The 20,496-nt window shown below is 35.6% G+C and overlaps 4 protein-coding genes across 5 annotated transcripts; 1 reads left to right on the top strand and 3 right to left on the bottom strand.

Moving 5' to 3' along the window:
* The first annotated feature begins 1,000 nt into the window (after positions 1-1,000).
* LOC105451379 (ubiquitin carboxyl-terminal hydrolase 10) lies at positions 1,001-8,685 on the top strand. Its single transcript, XM_011691787.1, has 9 exons — positions 1,001-1,418; positions 4,156-4,336; positions 4,560-5,942; positions 6,027-6,222; positions 6,315-6,564; positions 6,955-7,038; positions 7,228-7,392; positions 7,480-7,720; positions 7,843-8,685. Exons 1-9 carry the CDS (start codon positions 1,401-1,403, stop codon positions 8,127-8,129), a joined length of 2,805 nt encoding a protein of 934 aa, XP_011690089.1. The 5' UTR covers positions 1,001-1,400; the 3' UTR covers positions 8,130-8,685.
* A 536-nt stretch (positions 8,686-9,221) lies between these two features.
* Positions 9,222-14,711, bottom strand: LOC105451428 (lariat debranching enzyme-like). Its single transcript, XM_011691865.1, has 8 exons — positions 14,331-14,711; positions 13,597-13,888; positions 13,344-13,444; positions 12,377-13,224; positions 12,151-12,239; positions 11,107-11,302; positions 10,711-10,923; positions 9,222-10,187 (listed from the first exon to the last, which is right to left on the bottom strand). Exons 1-8 carry the CDS (start codon positions 14,525-14,527, stop codon positions 10,000-10,002), a joined length of 2,124 nt encoding a protein of 707 aa, XP_011690167.1. The 5' UTR covers positions 14,528-14,711; the 3' UTR covers positions 9,222-9,999.
* A 1,251-nt stretch (positions 14,712-15,962) lies between these two features.
* LOC105451378 (barrier-to-autointegration factor) lies at positions 15,963-17,662 on the bottom strand. Of its 2 annotated transcripts, XM_011691786.1 has the most exons (4): positions 17,423-17,662; positions 17,299-17,336; positions 16,873-17,004; positions 15,963-16,272 (listed from the first exon to the last, which is right to left on the bottom strand). In XM_011691786.1, the coding sequence occupies exons 3-4, from the start codon at positions 16,996-16,998 to the stop codon at positions 16,126-16,128; spliced, it is 273 nt and encodes a 90-aa protein (XP_011690088.1). In that variant the 5' UTR covers positions 16,999-17,004; positions 17,299-17,336; positions 17,423-17,662; the 3' UTR covers positions 15,963-16,125. The 2 variants fall into 2 exon arrangements, with proteins under 2 accessions (XP_011690088.1, XP_011690087.1); XM_011691785.1 differs by lacking the exon at positions 17,299-17,336 and having other exon boundaries at positions 17,423-17,661.
* Positions 17,663-18,038: 376 nt separating this feature from the next.
* LOC105451377 (NADH dehydrogenase (ubiquinone) complex I, assembly factor 6) lies at positions 18,039-20,251 on the bottom strand. The gene is made up of 5 exons (XM_011691784.1): positions 20,051-20,251; positions 19,864-19,976; positions 19,310-19,532; positions 18,833-19,228; positions 18,039-18,651 (listed from the first exon to the last, which is right to left on the bottom strand). The coding sequence occupies exons 2-5, from the start codon at positions 19,965-19,967 to the stop codon at positions 18,472-18,474; spliced, it is 903 nt and encodes a 300-aa protein (XP_011690086.1). The 5' UTR covers positions 19,968-19,976; positions 20,051-20,251; the 3' UTR covers positions 18,039-18,471.
* Positions 20,252-20,496: the final 245 nt, after the last annotated feature.

The following is a 20,496-nucleotide window of genomic DNA, read 5'->3' as shown; positions in this document are numbered from 1 at the left end:
CGAAACTATAATTGCCTTTTGTGATCATTTTGTAATCAGGGTTGAGAACTTTGATCTTGAAAACCGTTATCTTAAAGAAAATCATAAATCGGCAAAAAAATCTTTATGTCTGAGCCTGACAATGAGTTCGAAGTAACCGTATCAGATTTGTACACTTTCTCGAAACATTTTAAGAATTCAGATATTTATTTTGCACCTTATGTTCGACCGATACTTGCGAATTTCCATCCTATTTTCTATTATATATGATTTATTAAGAAAATTTTCAGGATAAAGGAAAAGGGCACCCCTCCGTATACGTCCTCACCCGCATGCCCTTGTCTTCCGATATAAACCGTACCCGTAATGTAATGAAATTCGCACGTTCCATCAACCGTTATATAAAAAAAATACTTTTCATCGCCTCAATATATATATGGTCAAACGGACAGAGCATTGGGTCAGTCGATGGCCGATGCATAATGCATGGCGCCATGAGATTAGACGCGGGGATCGCGGGGATCGCGAGAGGCTACATATGATGGAGCTGCTTTATATCTGAGAGTTTGTTGAATGCATATATGTACCCTCACCCTTCTCTCTCGCCTTTCTCCCCCCCCCCCTCCACTTACGCCCTATAGACCCTTTTGCCGCCGTAAAGACAGAATCCGTTCTTTTGCAGCCAAAATGATTGTACGAGTGATATCATCGTGCTCCGAGTTTCCCCCGAACCGACTCGACAAACGTGAATTTACCTTCGTATTAGAAAAACTGTTGAAAATTTTTTGCTGGCGTCAGGATTATCGGCAGGAGTAGGACGAAGCGACAGGGAATCGTCTACAAGGAAGGTGTACTTTTTGCATTAAAGCTGAGTGCCGATCAGCTTCTCCACTCACGGGTCACGTCGGTCACGGGTGACGCAGGACTACAAAGGGGAGTATGAGCAGAGCTTGCAGATCCCCCCCCCCCCATCCAAGTTTCGCAGTTCCCTAGCGCAGCAGTGAGTAGTGGCCGCAGTGGGTACTGTAGCAGTTGTGCCATCATAACCGACCGATCGCTGCGAGACGTTAATGCTCGTTGGTTACTTGATTTTCACACTGCATGTGACCGCCGGGGCATGAACACGCGCGTCTCGTAATCGGCCCGAAACGTTTTTTTTTATTTTATTTTAATTGCCCGCGACGAAGTGCGATCGACAGCACGTCGCTCGTTATTTTCGTACAGCCGCCGTGTAACACGCGACCACGCGAAATCGTGCCACGCCGCCATAGCTAGCACGGGAGTGAAAATAACGTGTGTGGCGTTCGACGAACCTGCAAATCGTCGCCGAACACCCCGATCGTCGCATCACCGGAGCTCCAGGCCCCGCCGCCGCGACCCCGTGCTATTTTTAATGTTTTGTACCAACTGCGGAAACGAGGATGGATACTCGAAACGAGGTGAGACACCGGCGAGCCAGTTGCCGTGGACGCGACAAAGCCGCGAGAGTGCACGCTTTTCGCGCGGCCGAGTGTGCCGCGTTGAGGTTAGGTCGCCGCGTCGCCCGGGCCGTGTTCGGCGTGCGTTTCCCCCTAATGTCTCGCCGTTTTAACGCATCCCCCGTGTCGTTTCGCGAGGCGATCGACAGGCGAATTCATCTCGCGCCCGGGATCCACAACTGTATCCCGACGAATCTCGTTTCGGACGCTCCCACGTGCGCCACCGAACTACGTCTTTGTGGAACTCGACTTCGGGGAGTACGGGAATGTTCGATTTAGAAACACGCGAGTTCCCAATTCAACACTCGTTCCGACAGCTGGCCGCTCGCAACTGCACGATGTTAGATCGATGAAAAATCATTTTATTTAATTGATACTCGATTTGCGACTTGCTTCTGAAATGCTACATAAGATGGCTGCATTTGGAGCAATTTGCTGGTTCCACGAGTTCCACCTTTTCGTTGTACTCGTGCCTCACGCCGACACGCGCTACGTTCGTCGAGCGTGCGTTTAGCAAGCTGGAAAAAATAATTTTTCCAGCCAGTCTATTCGAAGGGGTGTCTAGCAAGAAATTATATTTCCAAATTATTTGTCTTATGCAACCAGTGTATCTTCTTGAATAAACTTTTTCATCGGTTATTATTTATTGAAGTGTTCTACGTCGACTAAAAAAAAATTATACTTTTCTCAATATTCATTGTTCATCGGGAGAAATATCAATACAAACGGTCGCAAAGAGGGAATGAGACAAGAGGTATATAAAAAGTGGAAACAGGGAGCAAAGAGCATACTAACAATGGGCCTTTAGGTCTAAAGGACATAAGAAAATTTCGAAATTTCTTCGGGAAGGTCAATAATGAATAGTAGAGGAGATGAGGTGACCTGAGACACAAAGAATATATTTTTGAAGAAAATATCTTCTGAGATTATTTTAAAAGATGATTAATGACATCGGTGAATTGATACTTTGCTCATTTCGGAAATTTTAGATTTGAATTTTGATTAAAGTGATATTTCTTGATAAAATCTTCATGATAAATAAATTTCTTACAGGTCTAAGTATTTTGTGTATTTTTAATGCTCATTGATGTCTATAATCGAATTGTACATCAATTTAATAAGTGAAATTACATTTCTAATTTTGAAATATAATCTCAAGAACGAATAATAATCGGCACATAGCTCTAAGTGTAACAGCGAGATATATAAAATTTAAAAATGTTATTAGACATAAGGATCCTGCTCAATAACTGAAAAAATTAATTTTTTTTTTATTCTATGTTAAACTCGCAATAGATTTATTTTGTGAGGAATTGATACTTTGCTCGTTTTGGAAAGTTTAGATTTGAATCCTGGCTAAGGCGATATTTCTTGATAAAATCTTTATGATAAATAAATTTCTTGTAGGTCTAACTAGTAATAGTAGCAGTGGTTTATTGTTCCCCTTGGGGTTACAAATCTCAACATATAATGATTGTCCATTTACAATGTACATTATATTATATCTTATTTGTTGGTCTAAGTATTTTAATGTTCTATTTTAATATTGATGTCTATAATCAAATTGTACATCAATTTAATTATGTAAAATTACATTTCCATTTTTGAAACATAAAACTAAATTTCAAGAACAAATAATAATCGGCTCTTAAGTATAACAGCGAAATGTATAAAATTTAAAAATATTAGACACAAAATCCTGCTTAATAACTGAAAAAGTCAATATTTTTTTTATTCTATGTTAAAGTCGCAATGTATTTATTTTTATTTTAACGCTTATATTTTATTTTTTGTTAGTTTGCATAACATATTTTTAGTATTATAACAAAAGAAAAACTATTGAATGATAAAAGTTTAATTTATACAGTTGTCGAAACAAAAACATACAATAAAATTTCAAAGTTAGTTTTTTTTAATAATACTTGAGAAGAATTGAGATCTTTAAACGCAAGAAAAGAAAGATGAAAAGTCATTTTTCATAAATTACTCATAATTACTATGAATATAAAATTTATTTTTTCATGATAGTTTTCTTACTTTTAGAGAAAAAAATGCGATAATTGCAAAAATGTTTAATAAGAAATATAGACTAGTAGATAAAAGATTTTTTTACCCCAATTTTGTAATTTTGTCGTGAAACTTTAGATGTGGTAAACAGCATTTTCTTTAATAAATTCTTTACTGATTAAACCTCTGAAACAAAACAAAAAATTTTATTGACAAAAGTTGCAAAAAATTGGTTTCTTTGGGAATTTTTATTTTTTTATATTCTTTTAAGAGAAAAATTGTTCTCACGATATTTAAATTCAATTTGTACAGAATTTGATTATGAATGATTTTTAAGGAAAGTAATTTTAAGACAAACGTGTTTAAAGTTTCAGTAGATTTTCAATGTAATAAAATATACTTTATCAAAGTCAAAATTATTCTGGATTATAAAATATAGTGTCGAGAAGTTTTTCGATGATAGACAATTCTTTATTATTAAAAAATTCAAAATAGCTAAATATCACTGTTTTGACAACTGAATTGCAAATAACAATTTGAAAAAAATTTTGCGTGATGGTAACTTATTGCGAGTGTTGTCGCAAACATTGTAGAAATATTGCATTGTTTAATAACATTATGTAGTATACTGTAATTTCTAATAACGTTTATCATCGGTATCTAATATATATTTGTATCTTTTCCTTTTTAGATGAATCTTCAATTTTTAGACTTACATGATTTAACAGACAATGATAAAAGACAGATTTTCACGATTCTGAAATCTGACGCTCTGAAACTACCGTGGGACATAAAGGAGAATAATAACAACAATGTTAATTCTGTCGCAGCGACAGAAATACCGACAGAATTTCAGCCGCACTGGTATAATGGTGAATATATTTTTTACTCCTATATATTTTATTAACTGAATTTTATTCTGCATTTTGATCCTTTTAAATATATTGTCTTGCATATATTTAAAGTATAAATTAAATATAATGTTATCCAGTCGATATTTTAAATAATATAATACATGAGTAAAAGTTCCATATATTCGTACATTTTGGACAAACAGTTTTCTTAAATGTTGGAATTGCCTTATCTTACTTGTAGCTATGCCACCGGCGCCCGCTTATCCGCAACAGATGATGACGCAAATGTGTAATGACTGGCAAGCACCGATGTACAATGTTTCCGCAAACGGCCACATGCCGCCGTTTATATCTGGAATGGCATATGCCCATCCCGGATACAATCTTAACGCTGAGATCCAAGAGTTAAATTACACTAGAGAAAACGGACGTCGAAACAATAGTCGAGGCAGAGGTGTTAGACGTGATAATTATACTCGAACGCATAATCCAACCACTAACGAAGTACAGCCGGGATACATGGGTGATCAGGCGCAATATCACCCGCAGATACCGATCATGTACATTTATTCCGATCATTCCGTCTCTACGCAACAGCATCAGGTGGCTCCCGGACAGATCTATTACACACAGGCAATGTATTCGTCGATTCTTCATCCAAATGCGCAGACAGTTTCATCCCCAACTTATCCCCAGCCGAATCATCAAGCACCGCAGATGAACAGATCCGTGCGACAGTCGCAATCTGTGCCATCCCAACAACCAAATCAAGAACCCGCGAAGCAGCAGCCGGTCGTTAAATCACACGACAAACATATACAGAGCACTTCCGATAAGTCAGCGCATCATCAAGTTAACGAGAACAGTTCCTTGCAAAGTAACGTCGTTAGTACCGTTGTTGTAAGTAACCTCGCACCGGAGTCCTCTGTGAAAAACGTAGACGAAAACACTGCCGATAGAAAAACTGTGACTAGCGATGAAAAGATCGATGCGAAGCTCCAGCAGAATATTGCATGTTGGACCGCAAGTGAGAATTGTAATGGCACGGAAAAAATTGATGTGCCGTGTGTAAATACTAACATTGACGTCAAGGTGAACCAAGTTAATGAGACCGACAAGAAGTTGAAGAATGAAACTGTAGTAGTACCCAGTGTCACAACGAATGCCGTAAAAACTCCGCCTAAACCTATCGTCGTCAGGACAGACAAAACTGAAGCGCAGATTGAGGAAAATGTTGCGCTAAAAGATTCCCAAGATAAGACTATTGTTAAGACACCAAACGACTCCTCAGCCATGCCAAATGACTCTTCAACCACACCAAATACTCCGTCATCGTCCACATCTGAGACACCACCTGCGACTACTACCGTCAAGTTTTCCTATGCTAGTATCGTAAGGAAGGACAATACGTCAGAGACAACGTCACATGCGTCGTACACTCCGCCGTGCAAGCCCATTGAACATGTAGTTTATCAGAATGAATCACCGAAAACGCCGGTTCAAAAAACCGAATCGACTAGTCCCGTTCGTACTCCAGAGAATCAAAATGATTCACCTAGCGCGCCAACTTTACAAAATGGCATAATGAATTGTTACGATGATCCTAACACGTATAGGATAGGTGGTAAGTAAAGAGCTAATCTTTTAGAATAGAGTACTGATTTAAATATATATATATAAATTTCTTAAATATTATATTTTTGTCTAGAATTTTTGTCGACTTATCAAATGGACAAGCAAACAGTAAGCTTATTGCCGAGGGGATTAACAAATCGCAGCAATTATTGTTATATCAATAGTATCTTACAAGCTTTACTCGCTTGCCCGCCATTTTACAATCTTCTCACGGCTCTGCCACATAAAAACCGAAGTAGAAATTCTCCTACGCCCTTGATTGATAACATGTAAGTAATTACAGTAATACTGAAATACATTTTTTTTTTTTAACTCATAAAGGTTACATTAATATTCAAAATTGTTTCATCTTGCTCAAAAGGGTCAAGTTTGTTCGTGAGTTTACACCCTTGACGGAAGCCGCCCGTATGCCCAGGAAAGATCGAGTTCATAAACGAGGAGAAGATACTGTCATGGACATATATAGCGGCGTTGCGTTCGAACCATCATATGTATATACAATGTTAAAGCATACCTCGGCTGCTGGTGCCTTTTCTGTGGAAGGACGGCAGGAAGATGCGGAAGAATTCTTGTCATGTCTTTTAAATGGAATCAATGACGAAATGTTGGAAGTATGGATATATATATATCTTCTATTTATTACAAAAAATATAAACTCAGTATTTAAATTTAATACATAACTTATACGCAATATTTAATATTAAATAATCGTTACTTTTTTTATCTAAATTATATAATTTATAATATAAATTTATTAATAAATATAGAACAAATCAACTTAATTTAAGTAATGTTCTTAAAATTCATATAATATATAATATAAAATTACATAAAATCTTTTTTATTTGGTTATATTAAAACAAACATAAATTAAAGTTATATAAAGCTAATTATATAAAAATATAACTAAATTAAATTCACATCCTTTTATTCGAAAATCATAATATAAATAATTTTTAGTTCAATTTTTAGTTCAATTTTATCAGTTTTATCTTTTACAGTTGATAAAATTGGTCAACAACGATCAAAGTGCAATCGGGAACGCAAAAAATATCAGCACCGATCACGATGAAGAAGAGTGGCAGGTAAAATATTTAATAAAAAAAATTACATTTAAAAAGTTATTACACGAAACACTTATTTATTGCAATACATAAAAATTGACACGAAAACAACATTAATTTCTCCATTCAATGAAATTGCATTAGAATGTCATTTCTTTATATTCTTTTGCATTATTTATATCACATTATTTGTTTCTACTTTAATAATAGGTAATGGGACCAAAAAATAAAGGTGCTGTCACACGATGTACAGAATTCGGAAGAACACCACTATCTGATATCTTCCGAGGACAATTACGGTCCAGGATATCAAGAGCAGGAGAACAGCCAACGGACAATGTACAACCGTTTTTCACATTGCAACTGGATGTTCAAGTTAGTACACTAACAATAAGACTTTTCAACGAATTGATTTGTAATATGAAATTTTCACAACATTTAATACAATATAATTTGTTACAGAAAGCCGAATCCGTAAGACACGCTCTTGAGATTCTCGTTGGTAAAGATCAGGTAGAAGGACTGACCTGCAGCAAGACGAGACAACAGATAGAGGCTTGGAAACAAGTCACTTTGGAGGAACTGCCCGTCATTCTCATATTACATCTGAAATGGTTCGTGTACAAGTTCGATAAGTATTCCAACGGTTGCTCCAAGATATTGAAAACCATGGAATTCCCGATCGACTTGAAACTTGATGGCAGTAAGTATATATACTGAATATGAGCTTTTCAATCTACTTCACTCCATTCTATTCTAACTTCTATTGTATAATCTATCTTAAAGAATTAAGTGTAACACGTGGAAATTTTTATTCTTTTGCAGAATTTTTATCACCGAACACCGCGAAGAAGCTGGGTCCCAAACAGAAACAGTACAAATTATTCGCGGTGACGTACCACGACGGAAAGGAAGCCACCAAGGGGCACTACTTCACCGACGCCTTCCACGTGGGATATGGATCCTGGGTCAGGTACGATGACAGCACGGTAAAGAGTGTCCCCGAAAATAACGTACTGAGGCCCACATCACCTAGAGTACCTTACTTACTCTATTACCGAAGGTGTGACACGATTGGTAACAACCAATCAAATAATGCGAAAGCACATTAAAAAATTTTTTTAGAAAAAAAAACTACATAGAAAAAATTATGTTCCATTTGAGATGGAACCAAAAAAAAAAAAGATTCTTTTTACAATTTCAAAGTTATTGTTGATATTTATAAATAAATAGAAATATAAATAAAGAGAGCTTTTATATTATCTACAATAGAGTGGAAAGTAGAAATTATTAAACCCGCCGTACTTCCAAGAGATATTTCTATTAAGATTGTTATTACACGTTGTATACATAGTTTCCCCCCTCAAAAATCATGAAATGTAGGTAATGTTAAGGCTCGTCAAGTGTTCCAATCTGGGTTCACATTTTCTAGTGAATCTAAAAAAAAACGTTATATATATTAAATGCTTTATACGTTGCAGTTGTGAAATATTATAAGAGCGTCTTATGTGCGTATGCGTGTGAGTGTGTGTACATATAATTTTTTTTTTTTAGTAAGATTATTGTAAATGTTATACTGGTTTTCCAATTTCTTTAAGAAAAACAAGAGCAAAGGTGTGAAAAAGATTTTGAAGTTCGTGACAATGTGTGTATAAAGGTATAGAGACAGATTATTATATGTAGGTTATTTTTTTTATGATCCTCCTGTACAGTGGAAATCAATTCCAACTTGCCAGTTATTCTTCAATGTCGTGCAATTTTTATGTTTATAAATATACATGTATGTATGTTTAATATAAAGCTACATACATATATTTTCATATTTAAAAAAAACATGTATGTTTTTAAATATATATACACATATATTATTTAAATTCAATAAATCTTGTAGAACAAATATACATATGCACTCATTAAAAATTCGACAAAATCTTCCCATGGATTTCTTCTCATCAGACATATTTAAATTGTTTTAATAATTGAGAAGAACTGGCAAGATATAAAGAACTGAAAGACTTATCAGGAAGATTGTATATACAATTATTGAACATTTTGTATTTAATCTTTCCTAGATATACAATACTATCACATATTAATTCTTAAAACTGAAGTGTTCAACGAGGTTTGTTTAAATTGTGTTATATGGTACTTCGTTACCTTACAGTCTGATTAACTGTTTGCCCCCATATGCAAATAGATTGTCATTTGTTTGCGGCACAAGTTTTTTTATTGTTAAATAACATTTCGAAAAATCAGAATTATACAAGTTTTAGTTTTCTTAATCTCGTACAATATATATATATATATACACATCCATTATATCTAGCATGTACGTTTGTATAATATAGATAAGACTTAAGAAATATTCTAAGTTTTGAATTCTAATTATAACTTACGCATTATACCTCTCATTTATTTCCGGTTTTTGTAAATAAATATTTGAAGTTTATAACATAAAGTAAAACTGTACATATGTTAAAATTTAATTATGATTAAGAAATATATATACATATATACATATATATATTTCAAATATGTGTATTGAGTTTTATTCCAGTTTTCCTTCGAGTATTTTTTTGAAAACTAACAATTATGGTTTTACTAACATATTGTTATACACTGTTAGAAAAAATCTAAAATGTCGAATATCGACACACATCGCTCGTAGATTATTCATACATCCTTAACGGATAGACAATATTATCTTGTAATAATCTTAGATTCCTTTATCTGTACAACTATCATTTTATAGATGATTCATTAAATACTAAAAATTAATTTTGGCTACATAATTGATCAATGTTGATCTTAATCTACTTAATATATAGCAGAATTTAGTGCTACCTTCCCGTTAAAGCTTTATAAAATTATTATTGTAAGGTAAAAATAATTCTACAGATCATTAATATAAACTAAACTTACTAATATCAGTGTAATCGTCAATAGAAGGTAATCAACAAATATTTTTATTACGGGACGATGCTAAAAATGTGGTAGACAAACTTTGCCTGCAAAGAGCTCGGAGATCACTGTGATCCATAGAGCTAGGACAAACAAGATATAAGCGATCCCAACTTGATGCGAATTAGGCAATTGATACGGTTGCCCACCAATCTCGTCAATGTGGAATCCCATTGGAAATATAACTGCCGCGTGACAGAACAGCACCACTGCAATTTAATTACGTCAATATCAGTATACATCTTATACATCGTAATGCCTAACGCATAAATTTTGCACACTAATAATTTGTCGCTCAAAATTTTCAAATACAACATCAACTATTATGGCATTTTATAATATAGTTATGTTATGTCTTTGTATTATATCCGGTCGAATAATATGTACAAACGGACACGACGTGATTCCTTATGAAAAAAATAAGAAAGATATAGAATTTTTTATTTTCGACCTAGTTTTCAAGATAAAGAAAATCGAGTTTGAAAATCTGCTTCATACACAGCTGCTGGTCACAGCTAAGGTACGGATCGTCGAGCGATGCATAACGCATATATTGTGTTTACAAATAACACTGTACTATGCCGAACAATCAGTTTTCGTTCGAATATCAGTGCCCGCTTGTATATATATTATTCGACCGGACCGCCTGTGTAGTATAAGTGCTACAATTATTTCGTACATGTATTGCTCGTGCATTTCATTTCGCTAAATACATGTCCTTCTGATACGTACTGGCGCCGAATCCTACCCAGCGTGCGAAGGGAATGACGGTGCGGTCCCAGTGCGAGATCACCAGTAGTATTATGGTTGCCGTAATCAGAATGCAACCAATAAATATGCAGACCAGTGCCATCATCCATTCCGACTCCAGCTCCGATTTGAAACAGACCTGCGGTCTGTTGTACAAGGTCATGCACGACCACATGAGACCCAGTCTTGTGTCGCCTGTCAGAGAGAGAGCAGGGAAGAGAAAGAAACGCAGAATTAAAAATCACCGTTTCAGCTTTTCGCGCGGCTTCAAATTGATTCAGACAGACTTTAATCTTCATCTCGCCGGCGTTAAAGGAATGACACGCGAGGCCCAGGCGAGGGAAGTAAGAGGGGAAAAAAAAGGGGAATTGCAATTACCGCCAACGTCGGTAATGATCCAGTCCGGCATGGCGATGCTGATTATGGCGGAGATATCCGCGAGCAGGAACAATATCCCCGAGATGATAGTCAACTTGTCCATTTTTTTTGCCGCGTTCAGGACACTCGACGACGGTTGAGATTGAGATGACGGTGAGATCGGAGAGTCGGCACGGAGTCGTCGTTCGGAGCACAGCTACCTGCTGCCACCATATTTACGCGTCGTGACACCTCGCTGTCAATTCGTCCATTCAACGCGACTGTCCTTCGGTGATCCCGGAATTGTTCGAGGATGCCCTAGTGCCATCCTTTGCTCGATCGTTGCTGACAGTCGGAAACACGCACGAAGAGTAAACAAGTCAACAATCGGAGATATCCACAGCGCGCTCGCTAATCGAGGGACGTTTGCGCAGTGCGCTCGCGGGGACAGGGCTTGGATGATGCTCGCAGTTCGACCGAACGGAGTTCGAGAGTTCGATTCCTCGTCTCGTTTGAACATCGATTGTGTTTTCGAATGTAATTACTTGTATATTCTACGTCCACGATATTCTACATTTGATTCATTGCGATTTTGTTCTATTTTATTTATATGAATATAAAATTTTATTAAACGTATCTTAAATTAACAAATTTAAAACGTAATAAAATAACTCAGAAAGGATGGAGATTTATGCATTAAGAGGTATGTAGCTTGCACAGGAAAAACGCAGTATCGAGAAATCAATTGCGTAATTGTCAGATCTATTGCGGAATGATGAACGAAAGTTTTGAAGCACGATTATAAATTCAATTTATCAGTTATTTAAATGTAATTTAAATTGCACTTGTAGGAAAGGAAAAATATTTTATATTTGTGATCAGCCGACAAGGATAATGAATTAATAGATTATTTTGGAAGTTTTCACAAGATAGAGATATATATATATGTAATTAATTGTAAAAAATTCTTACTATTTACAAATTAGATATAATACAGAAAGATCTCACATGGAAACAAGTGAATACAGACGTAAATATCTAACAGGGTGGTCACTATCACAGTTAAAACGTGCTAGAGTATAAAGAATAATTCCGGCGTTTGAACTTTTTGCAGTTTGGTTCGGTTTGGATACAACCGGTTTGTTGTTCGTTACCTGCAACATATAAATACACGCGATCTAGTCATTAAGATCTAATCATCCCAAGACTTTTCATTAAGAAAAGTTCTCCGTTCCACTCATCGTTTAGTCAACAAAATTACTCGCTATATTTCCGTAATGACGTTACTTACTGTCGTCCATCGAAGTGGAATCTGCGAACGTGGTCGTGCTATTGGCAGTCCCGTCCAAGGTGCTCTTACTCGTGTCCCCGTTGTCCGAGTCGTCGCCATCGTTCTTAGGGGACAAATTCGTCGGCGAGCTGTCGACGAAGTACTTGTTCGACAACTCCCCCGAATTCTCCTCAAAGGTGGAGCTGAACACGCTCTCCTCCTCGAACGAGATCTCCATGGATTCCGACGTGTACTCGCCGGACGTCTCCATCGACACTTCGCTCGACCTACTGCTGTCCCTCGCAGTGGTGCTCGCGATGATCTGCAGCAGGGCGGACGGGTCGTCGATACCCAGCGTCCGACAGAATTGGGTGGTCTGATCGTTTATCAGCAGTCGCGGTCGCTCGATCGGCGCGCTCGTGTCGCACGGGTCGTACGGTTTGACGGTGCGGATGAAGTTGAGAGGAATCCGCAGGACGGAGCCGAACTTCTCGAGCACGGTCTGCTTCTCCTCCGCCGTGGGCTTGTACGTCCACCTGCCGGCGCCGTACTGACCGGGCATGTAGTGGATGCTGCTCTTGACGCTCAACAGATGGTTCGTCAAGTAGAGGATCGTTAACCATTCCAGATCGTAGTTCAATTGTATCGGGCCGTCCTCCTGCGAGCGCACCTCCAGCACCTGAAGGAACCTCCGTTTCGGCAGACATTTGTCCAGCGCCAAAAACTTGGTCACTCGCGCGCCACCCTTCTCGGGAACGAGCGCCGCGAACTTGCAGTGCAAATGCGCGGAGAACCAGTAGGACGGATAAAGACGTTCCAGCAGCTCCATACACGGCGGGCTACCGAGCGCATTACTGTCTATGTCATCCCTAAAACACAAAATTGTAATGTAACGATTTAATATTGAATCTTAACGCGCTATTGAGATATAATATGTCTATCTTTCAATAGAATTTTGCATTAATGTCTAATCTCGCTGGCAACGTACTTAAAAAATGGTTTTCGTCTCAATAATGTGTCTTCATCCCCATATTTTGTTACTCCTGCCGGCCAGTCGTGTGACAAAAAAATATCAATTTTGCCAGAAAGCTAAAAATAAGAAAAAATATGAATTTTTCTAATCATTTGAAACTATTGGCTGTTTTAAAATAAAATTGTAAGAAATTTCCAAAATTGTACAATTAGCTGCATAGGTATGGAAAATATTTAATTTCACTAATCTACGCCTAGCCAATACCTACCTGCTTTAATCTGAACACTTCTAGATTCCTGATATGATAGACACTTCGTATAGTATTGTCAGTATAAGGAGGCTTTTCATAATGTCCCTGCATCCAATGATGACTCTTGTATATGCCCGAAAGACCTGCAATTCTGATTCCAGCCACCTGCACTACACCTGCGTATCCAAGATAATAGATGTTAGGCGCGACCCAGCCTCCGTACGGCAGTTCCTGCAGATAATTCGACGCTTCATGATTGCCTCCGATGAAGATAGTTAATACAGGAGCTTCTTTTTCACCAGAATAATATCTACAACATCCAAGCATTAAAAATGTTACTCTCTTACTAAATAACATTAAACATATATAGTCTATCCAAATAGCCAAATCACAAATTTAACAGAGAAATTCTGCAAAGCAATAACTGCCTGCTATAAACTTTATCAACAAAAATCCAATAGAATTTACTGGACTTTAAAGCATAATAACAGAATTGCGGCAAAATCTGCTACTTTGTAACCATTCAAACATTTAATATTTTTCACTTAAACGATTGCGTAATGAATTGTTTGATTTCTATTGACAGATTGCTTATTTCGACAAACTCTGCTGGTAAATTGCTAATATATGCAGCCAATGATTTGTTTATTAAGTTAAGACTATGTATTTGCTATGAGTATGACATAAGAATGCAGCATAAGCTGCATTCAACATTTTTAACAACTTTTCTTGTTCAGTACACACACACTCACTTGTAAAATGTACACATGTCCTTGTACTTGTCCGACACTGCCATACATTTTAGATCACTTAAATTTCTGGTAGCCTGAAAATCGCCGCAGCAAATAAGCAGATCTATCTTCCTACCATCAATCTTTTCGATCTCCTGTATCGTCTCGTAAATAATGTCCAGTTCGCCGTGAGCGCAACCCTCTACAGCGATCCTCATTTTCAAAATTATAAGATCAATATCTACGATTATATCAATAATTTATATACGTTTTCCTACGAACGTACGGCTGGGCAGAATCATCTGTAACGCCTGTAAACAATCTCGTTACACATATATCGGCACATAATATTTAACCTCTCACATAGAATACAACCGCGGAAAACTCCGCGACCCGATGCAATAGAAAATACATAGATTGGAAACAATACCGGCAGTCGGCGCTATTGCATCTCGCGATATCGTTAATATTTCCGGAAGAGCAGAAGGATGATTGGCTGCAGCACCAATATCGATATTCATAATTAAGATTAACGTGATTGTTAAAAAAACGATAATAATATATATTAATTTTATGATTCACTATTAGATTAATATTTTTTAAACATGTGCATATGTATTTATAACTTGCTATGTATTTATAACAGTTAATTTTATTTAAAAAATTGCATTTTTATTTAACATGATCCGTATTTGATTATCCATAACAATTATAATAGTAGAAGAAAATAATTATAGAAAAATTATAATTTTGCGACAATATATGTATGTAGGATAGTATAACATTGTAAGTATGTACACTTAATTATTTATAAAGCTTACGAACTTGTGTAACCGCGACTATTAAAATTTATATGCACATGTCTAAAAAAATTTAAATAATTAATGTATATCATAACGTAATATGAACGTATCGATTTAAGATATAGACACAGTAAGATATTCTTAAAAAATAATAAGAGATATCATGAAAAATATATTGAGAAAGATATATTTTTACTTGAAATTAAAATTCGCATAATTCTAATTCTCAATGAACGTTGCTTTTTTTGCAATTCTCTATTCACAAAAAAAACAACATGAATAAAGAATAGAGCAAACTAGTTAACTTTAAATTAGCATTAAAAGAGTTAGGACTTAAAGAATTAAAGGAGCAGGAAAAGAGAAGAAAATAAGCCGGGTTAAAAAATAATTTAAAATAAAATTATGGAATAGTGAATAATGCAAATTTATAAGAAATTATTGTTTTATTTTTTTTATACGTATAAATTGCATTTCAGAATATATTTTGTCCAAACAATCAAATTGATACCAAAATATTATTAGAGAATAAATCTTGCATTTTTTCTTATTTTCTATGTGTGTTCTGTTTAAATATTACATTTACATTTTTAGGGTTGTCAACGTTTTTATATTTGAGACCGTATATTTATAATTTTTATATTGATTTAAAGTATAACAATTTTTTATCAATAATGTGTATTTTGAGATGTACAAAATTTTTGAACTTCTTAAAATTATATCATTAATGCATACAAAATTAAACTAAATTTCCAATCGCAGAATGTGTACAATATGAAAATAAACGTTTTTTATGAAATTAATGCTAAAATGTGATATGTGATAATGACTATTAAGTTTGCAAAAATAAAAACTGTTTTACATTTACTGTTCCAAAATTTATAAGCAAGATACATTAAAAATATATAAATGTTAAATGTTAAAATATATTTTACATTTTGTGTATGTTATATAACTTTATAGTTAATTATTTGCTCTCTTAAAAGAACATTCAAGTCGAACTTATGTCACCTACTTTACAAAAATTCTTCACACCAATCAGTGAGACATTGATAACAATCTGTCGACTGTTTTGCGTTCGCCGAGCAAGCATCCTTCATCCATTCTTGAAACAACTCCTTATTCTTCTTTAATACTAAGTACTGGCCCAGAACTACATACGCCTGTAATACAAGATTCACTATTATCAATTCATACTCAATAAAGAAACCTCCTTTTAAAAAATCATGTAATTTCATTTTTATTCTTAATTATTATCACTTTTTTCCTTAAATTTACGTTTAAATTTATACAATTCAAAATAATTTTTTGGGGTAACAGTCCCTAAAAAAATTGTTATAAAAATTGAAACACTTCTTTTAATTATAATATAAAACATTAAAACTTTGATTAAATTTTTATTAGATTAATCAATTAGTTCAGTCAGCAGAATTATTTAATAGCAAAAACTCTAATCATATAATTTATAATTTAACAAAACACAGTTGGAATTATTCAGTAAGAGCTGTGTTCGGAGAGTGAGGAGCTATCAACATTGCTGAGTCATCATTTTATCTTTATTGTATGTCTAATTAATGATAAAAATAAAATGACACAATGCTATATAATGCTATAGCACGTTTCTAGAATGCAACCAAGATAAATAAGTTTGCTTGTATAAATCATTCTTTCAAGAATAGTTCACATATTCGTTATAAAATATAAATTGAGTAAAATTATAAATATTACATTACAAATTATTACAAATGTATATAACCACTTACCTTATCAAAACCTGCGGCTTCTAATCTTTTTCCTAGAACCTCTCCCACACCAGCGAGTTCAGTCACAGGCTTGTCTCCCATCGGCTCCGCCACGAAGTTCCTGTGCTTCTGCGATGTAGTAGACATTTTGACCTGTAAAAACGAACATTTTCATTTTTTTTCCTTCCAATAAATCGTAAAAACCTTTAGGTAGTTTAGGCTGCGTTTAACGCTCTCGAGCATTATTTACTCCTGTTTAACATTTAATAAATAATAAAAATGAAATGATTTCATGAAGAGTATTGCAAGAGTTAAGTGAAAAAACATAACCCTAGTGTTAAGCAAGAAACTACTTGAAAAATTCGAAACTATAATTGCATTGTTTTGAAGCATCATAACCTAATACTTAATGTTGTATATAGTTTATAATTTACGAAAGTATCTTACACAAAACTCGTCGGGAACAAAATGACAATACAGGTAGGCTGGAAAGAGTGGAAAGACATAAACAAAGGCGAAATTTAACAAGCCAAGCGAAAATATCAAAACAGATAAGAATAGGAGTGACTACCTGCGGTTGGTTCGTGAGATCCCTTCTCGATTACAAACTACAGCCGTCACGATGAGAAACAAGTTTTAAGAGTGCCAAAAAAATTGACCATCCAACACACCTTTACGTAAATAAAACGCAATTTAATTTGCCGGAAACTCTTCGCAAGTCAAATGTATCAAAGATCGCTTCCTCCAACGTCTCATTCATGGAACATGGAATACACACATCGAATAGAACGGCGCATTCTTTTTGGCTTGGCACGATCAGTCACGTAGATAAACGCGTCACGTGACGTCAGTTGAAAAAGCGGACTCCGATTGTTTTACTTTATTTTTATTAATGTAGAAAGTCTCCACAGTCGGAATTAAATCTATTAAAAATAAAATCTGCGCGTATTTTTGAAGGATAGAAATCGTGAACTAGACACGCTTAAAAAAACGTTTTCAGAATTTATACGATTATTGATTATCATCAAAGAAAAACATTTGGACAAAAAACGAGAAGTCAACCAATCAGGAAGCAATAATTGAAAAAAATATCAATTTCCACTCACTAATTATGAGTCTTCGCAGTCTGAAATTTTTCAAAACAATTTAAACGAAGAATAGGATAATAAATAATTAAACAAAACACATTAAACGTTATCTTAAATGAATCTCAAACTTTAATCACTACGGGCGACTTCAATCAAACTTTTAACTTAATCGGCGATTAATACGATCGGAAAAATTGTTTAAAAAATTAAATTTCTAACTATATAATTCGTTGTTCCCAATCCAATACTTTTTCATACATTAACAAAATGAATTTTTAATTAATAACTATATCTACGTTAATAAAATAATATATGTACAAGTATTTTGCTTGACTAGTTAATTGATTAAAATTATCCTAAGAATGAATTTGTCGATAATTCTTAACGCAGACAAAGTAATAAACCTTTTTTGTTGCTTAATGGAAAAAAAAGACTAAATTAGGAACAACGAATTATGTAGTTAGAGATCTTGCGACAATTTCGCCAGTTGAATCAGTCACTGATTACGTTGAAGAATCTGATTGAAGCCACCCTAAGACCACATTTTCCTCCACAATAACTGCAACGGGAGAAAGCCGTTTCTTCTCTGTAACATCGGATGAAAAACATCGAAGTCTACTTTCTTTAATTCTTCTAAATAATTCTCCACGCAAACAGTCGGTAGAAATATCACATTGAGATCCTTCCCCACAGTCTTTTTAAGCGACGTTGCCTGAAACAAAAGAATATATATAATGTGCAAGTCGAGATTAACTTTCCCTCTTCACTAAATGCGAAAACATGCAGCCTGCGACTTTTTATTAATTAACAATTAATTAATTTCCCAAGAACGGATATGCTACTATGATCGAGTTATCTCTATTCACAATTGTATAATAACTCTCAGTAGATACCACTTTCAGATGCTGCTTGGCGCAGGACGCGACTTCGAGTACGGCGTCTTTGAATCCAGCGCTCGCGCGCCCCTGAAAGATGGATTCGGAGGAGACGTCGTTTTTCATCAGGACATCCTGCGGCAGTACCATGACACGCTTCCGGGCGTTATACGGCACGGAACGTAACAGGGTGACCAGACCGTGCGCCTTGCCGAGGTGACTGACCGCGTGATCGGCGTTGACGCTCGCCGTGCCCTGCGCCTCCAGCAGCAGATAATAGATCGACGACGTGGTGTAGTCGCAATACCTCTCGAGCGATTCCAGGTCCACGAATACCGAGCCGCCCAGCTTGTTCAAGCGGGCGTCAATCAAGCGCTTGAAATAACGTTTGGACAGCTTGTGCCGCTGGAGGATCTGCAAGATAAGAGAGACTCTCTGATTCTCAGCAACAGTCAGACGCAAACGTGCGTCGCAGTGCGTTCGATGCTCGTCTACCCTGTGTAACTCCAATGCCACGGGACTCCTCGGCGGGTTGTCGTTATAAGTCTCGTTCAGAGCGTCCGTCCAGAACCGCAGTCGCATAGCACCTATCCTGCTGTCGCTCACTTGATCCTCCACCTGCGCCACTTCGACGTTAAACGCGCGTACAGCAAATGCCGCCGATTTAATACTGCTTGGTAGTAATAGCGTACATAAAAAGTTCTCATAATCGCTCTTCCTAGAAAGAAAATATGTGTAAGCGTTGCGTTTAATGGGACTTGGACTTTTTGCTGGTCTTGTGTTCCACAAGCTTTAAGCACAATTAATTTGATGTAGCGTTTACAAGAAACTTTATTTGGTATTTTACTTAGTTTATTTTATAGAAATATAGAAAGTATAAAGAATATATCTAAATATCTATTTCTCAGAAATTTTGTGGAAAAATTTATTTTATTAAATTTATTTAAATACGTAAAGTCAACGCAACATTACAATATTTGGGAGATACAAATATTATATTACATTTTAAGAAAATATTGCATCGGTTTAAACAAAGCAAAGACAAGTACCTAACCAGCTGCAAACAATACTCGGTCGGAGTTTGTTTTTGTCTAACACCAGATGTGTTCATGCGTCGCAGCTGCGATCGCACAATAATTGATAATTTATTCATTTTTTTGGCCTAAAAATTTTTACACAACTTAGATAATTAAAATTTTTTATTGAATCTATAACGACATAAACGAATTAACACACGATTAACCCGGCGGGAACGACATCGAGTGTTACAATTGTTTGTCGTGACGTAACATTTTGTTACAATTCGCTATATAAAAAAATTTCAAATAAAAACACTCGCGAGAAGAATAACCTATAAACAGAAAGGATCCGAGAGCGGCCTTTTGACTGTAACGCTAAAATGCCCTCGCGCACTATCGCCCTCTGAAGAATTGGATCCAAATTACATAGCAAAATCCACTTTTCTGCACAATTTGTGGTGCGTGTCCGTACTAAATCCCCTGTTCGAGTTTGCTTGATTTTTATTCTCGAAAAATTACATATTCAAAAGTATGTGCATTTCCGCGGAGATCACATGCAAATCAGAATAATCGTATACATATGATACATAATATTACATATGAATCTTGTATTACCTTACAAAAATATAATTCTTATTTTTAAAAAGTCGTTAAAATATGCAA

This window comes from Wasmannia auropunctata, unplaced genomic scaffold (genome assembly GCF_000956235.1).
Source record: "Wasmannia auropunctata unplaced genomic scaffold, wasmannia.A_1.0 LD336052.1, whole genome shotgun sequence".
NCBI classification, from domain to species: Eukaryota; Metazoa; Arthropoda; class Insecta; order Hymenoptera; family Formicidae; genus Wasmannia; species Wasmannia auropunctata.
The sequence above is the reverse complement of the archived record's forward strand: the minus strand, read 5'-3'. Positions and strand labels throughout refer to the sequence as shown.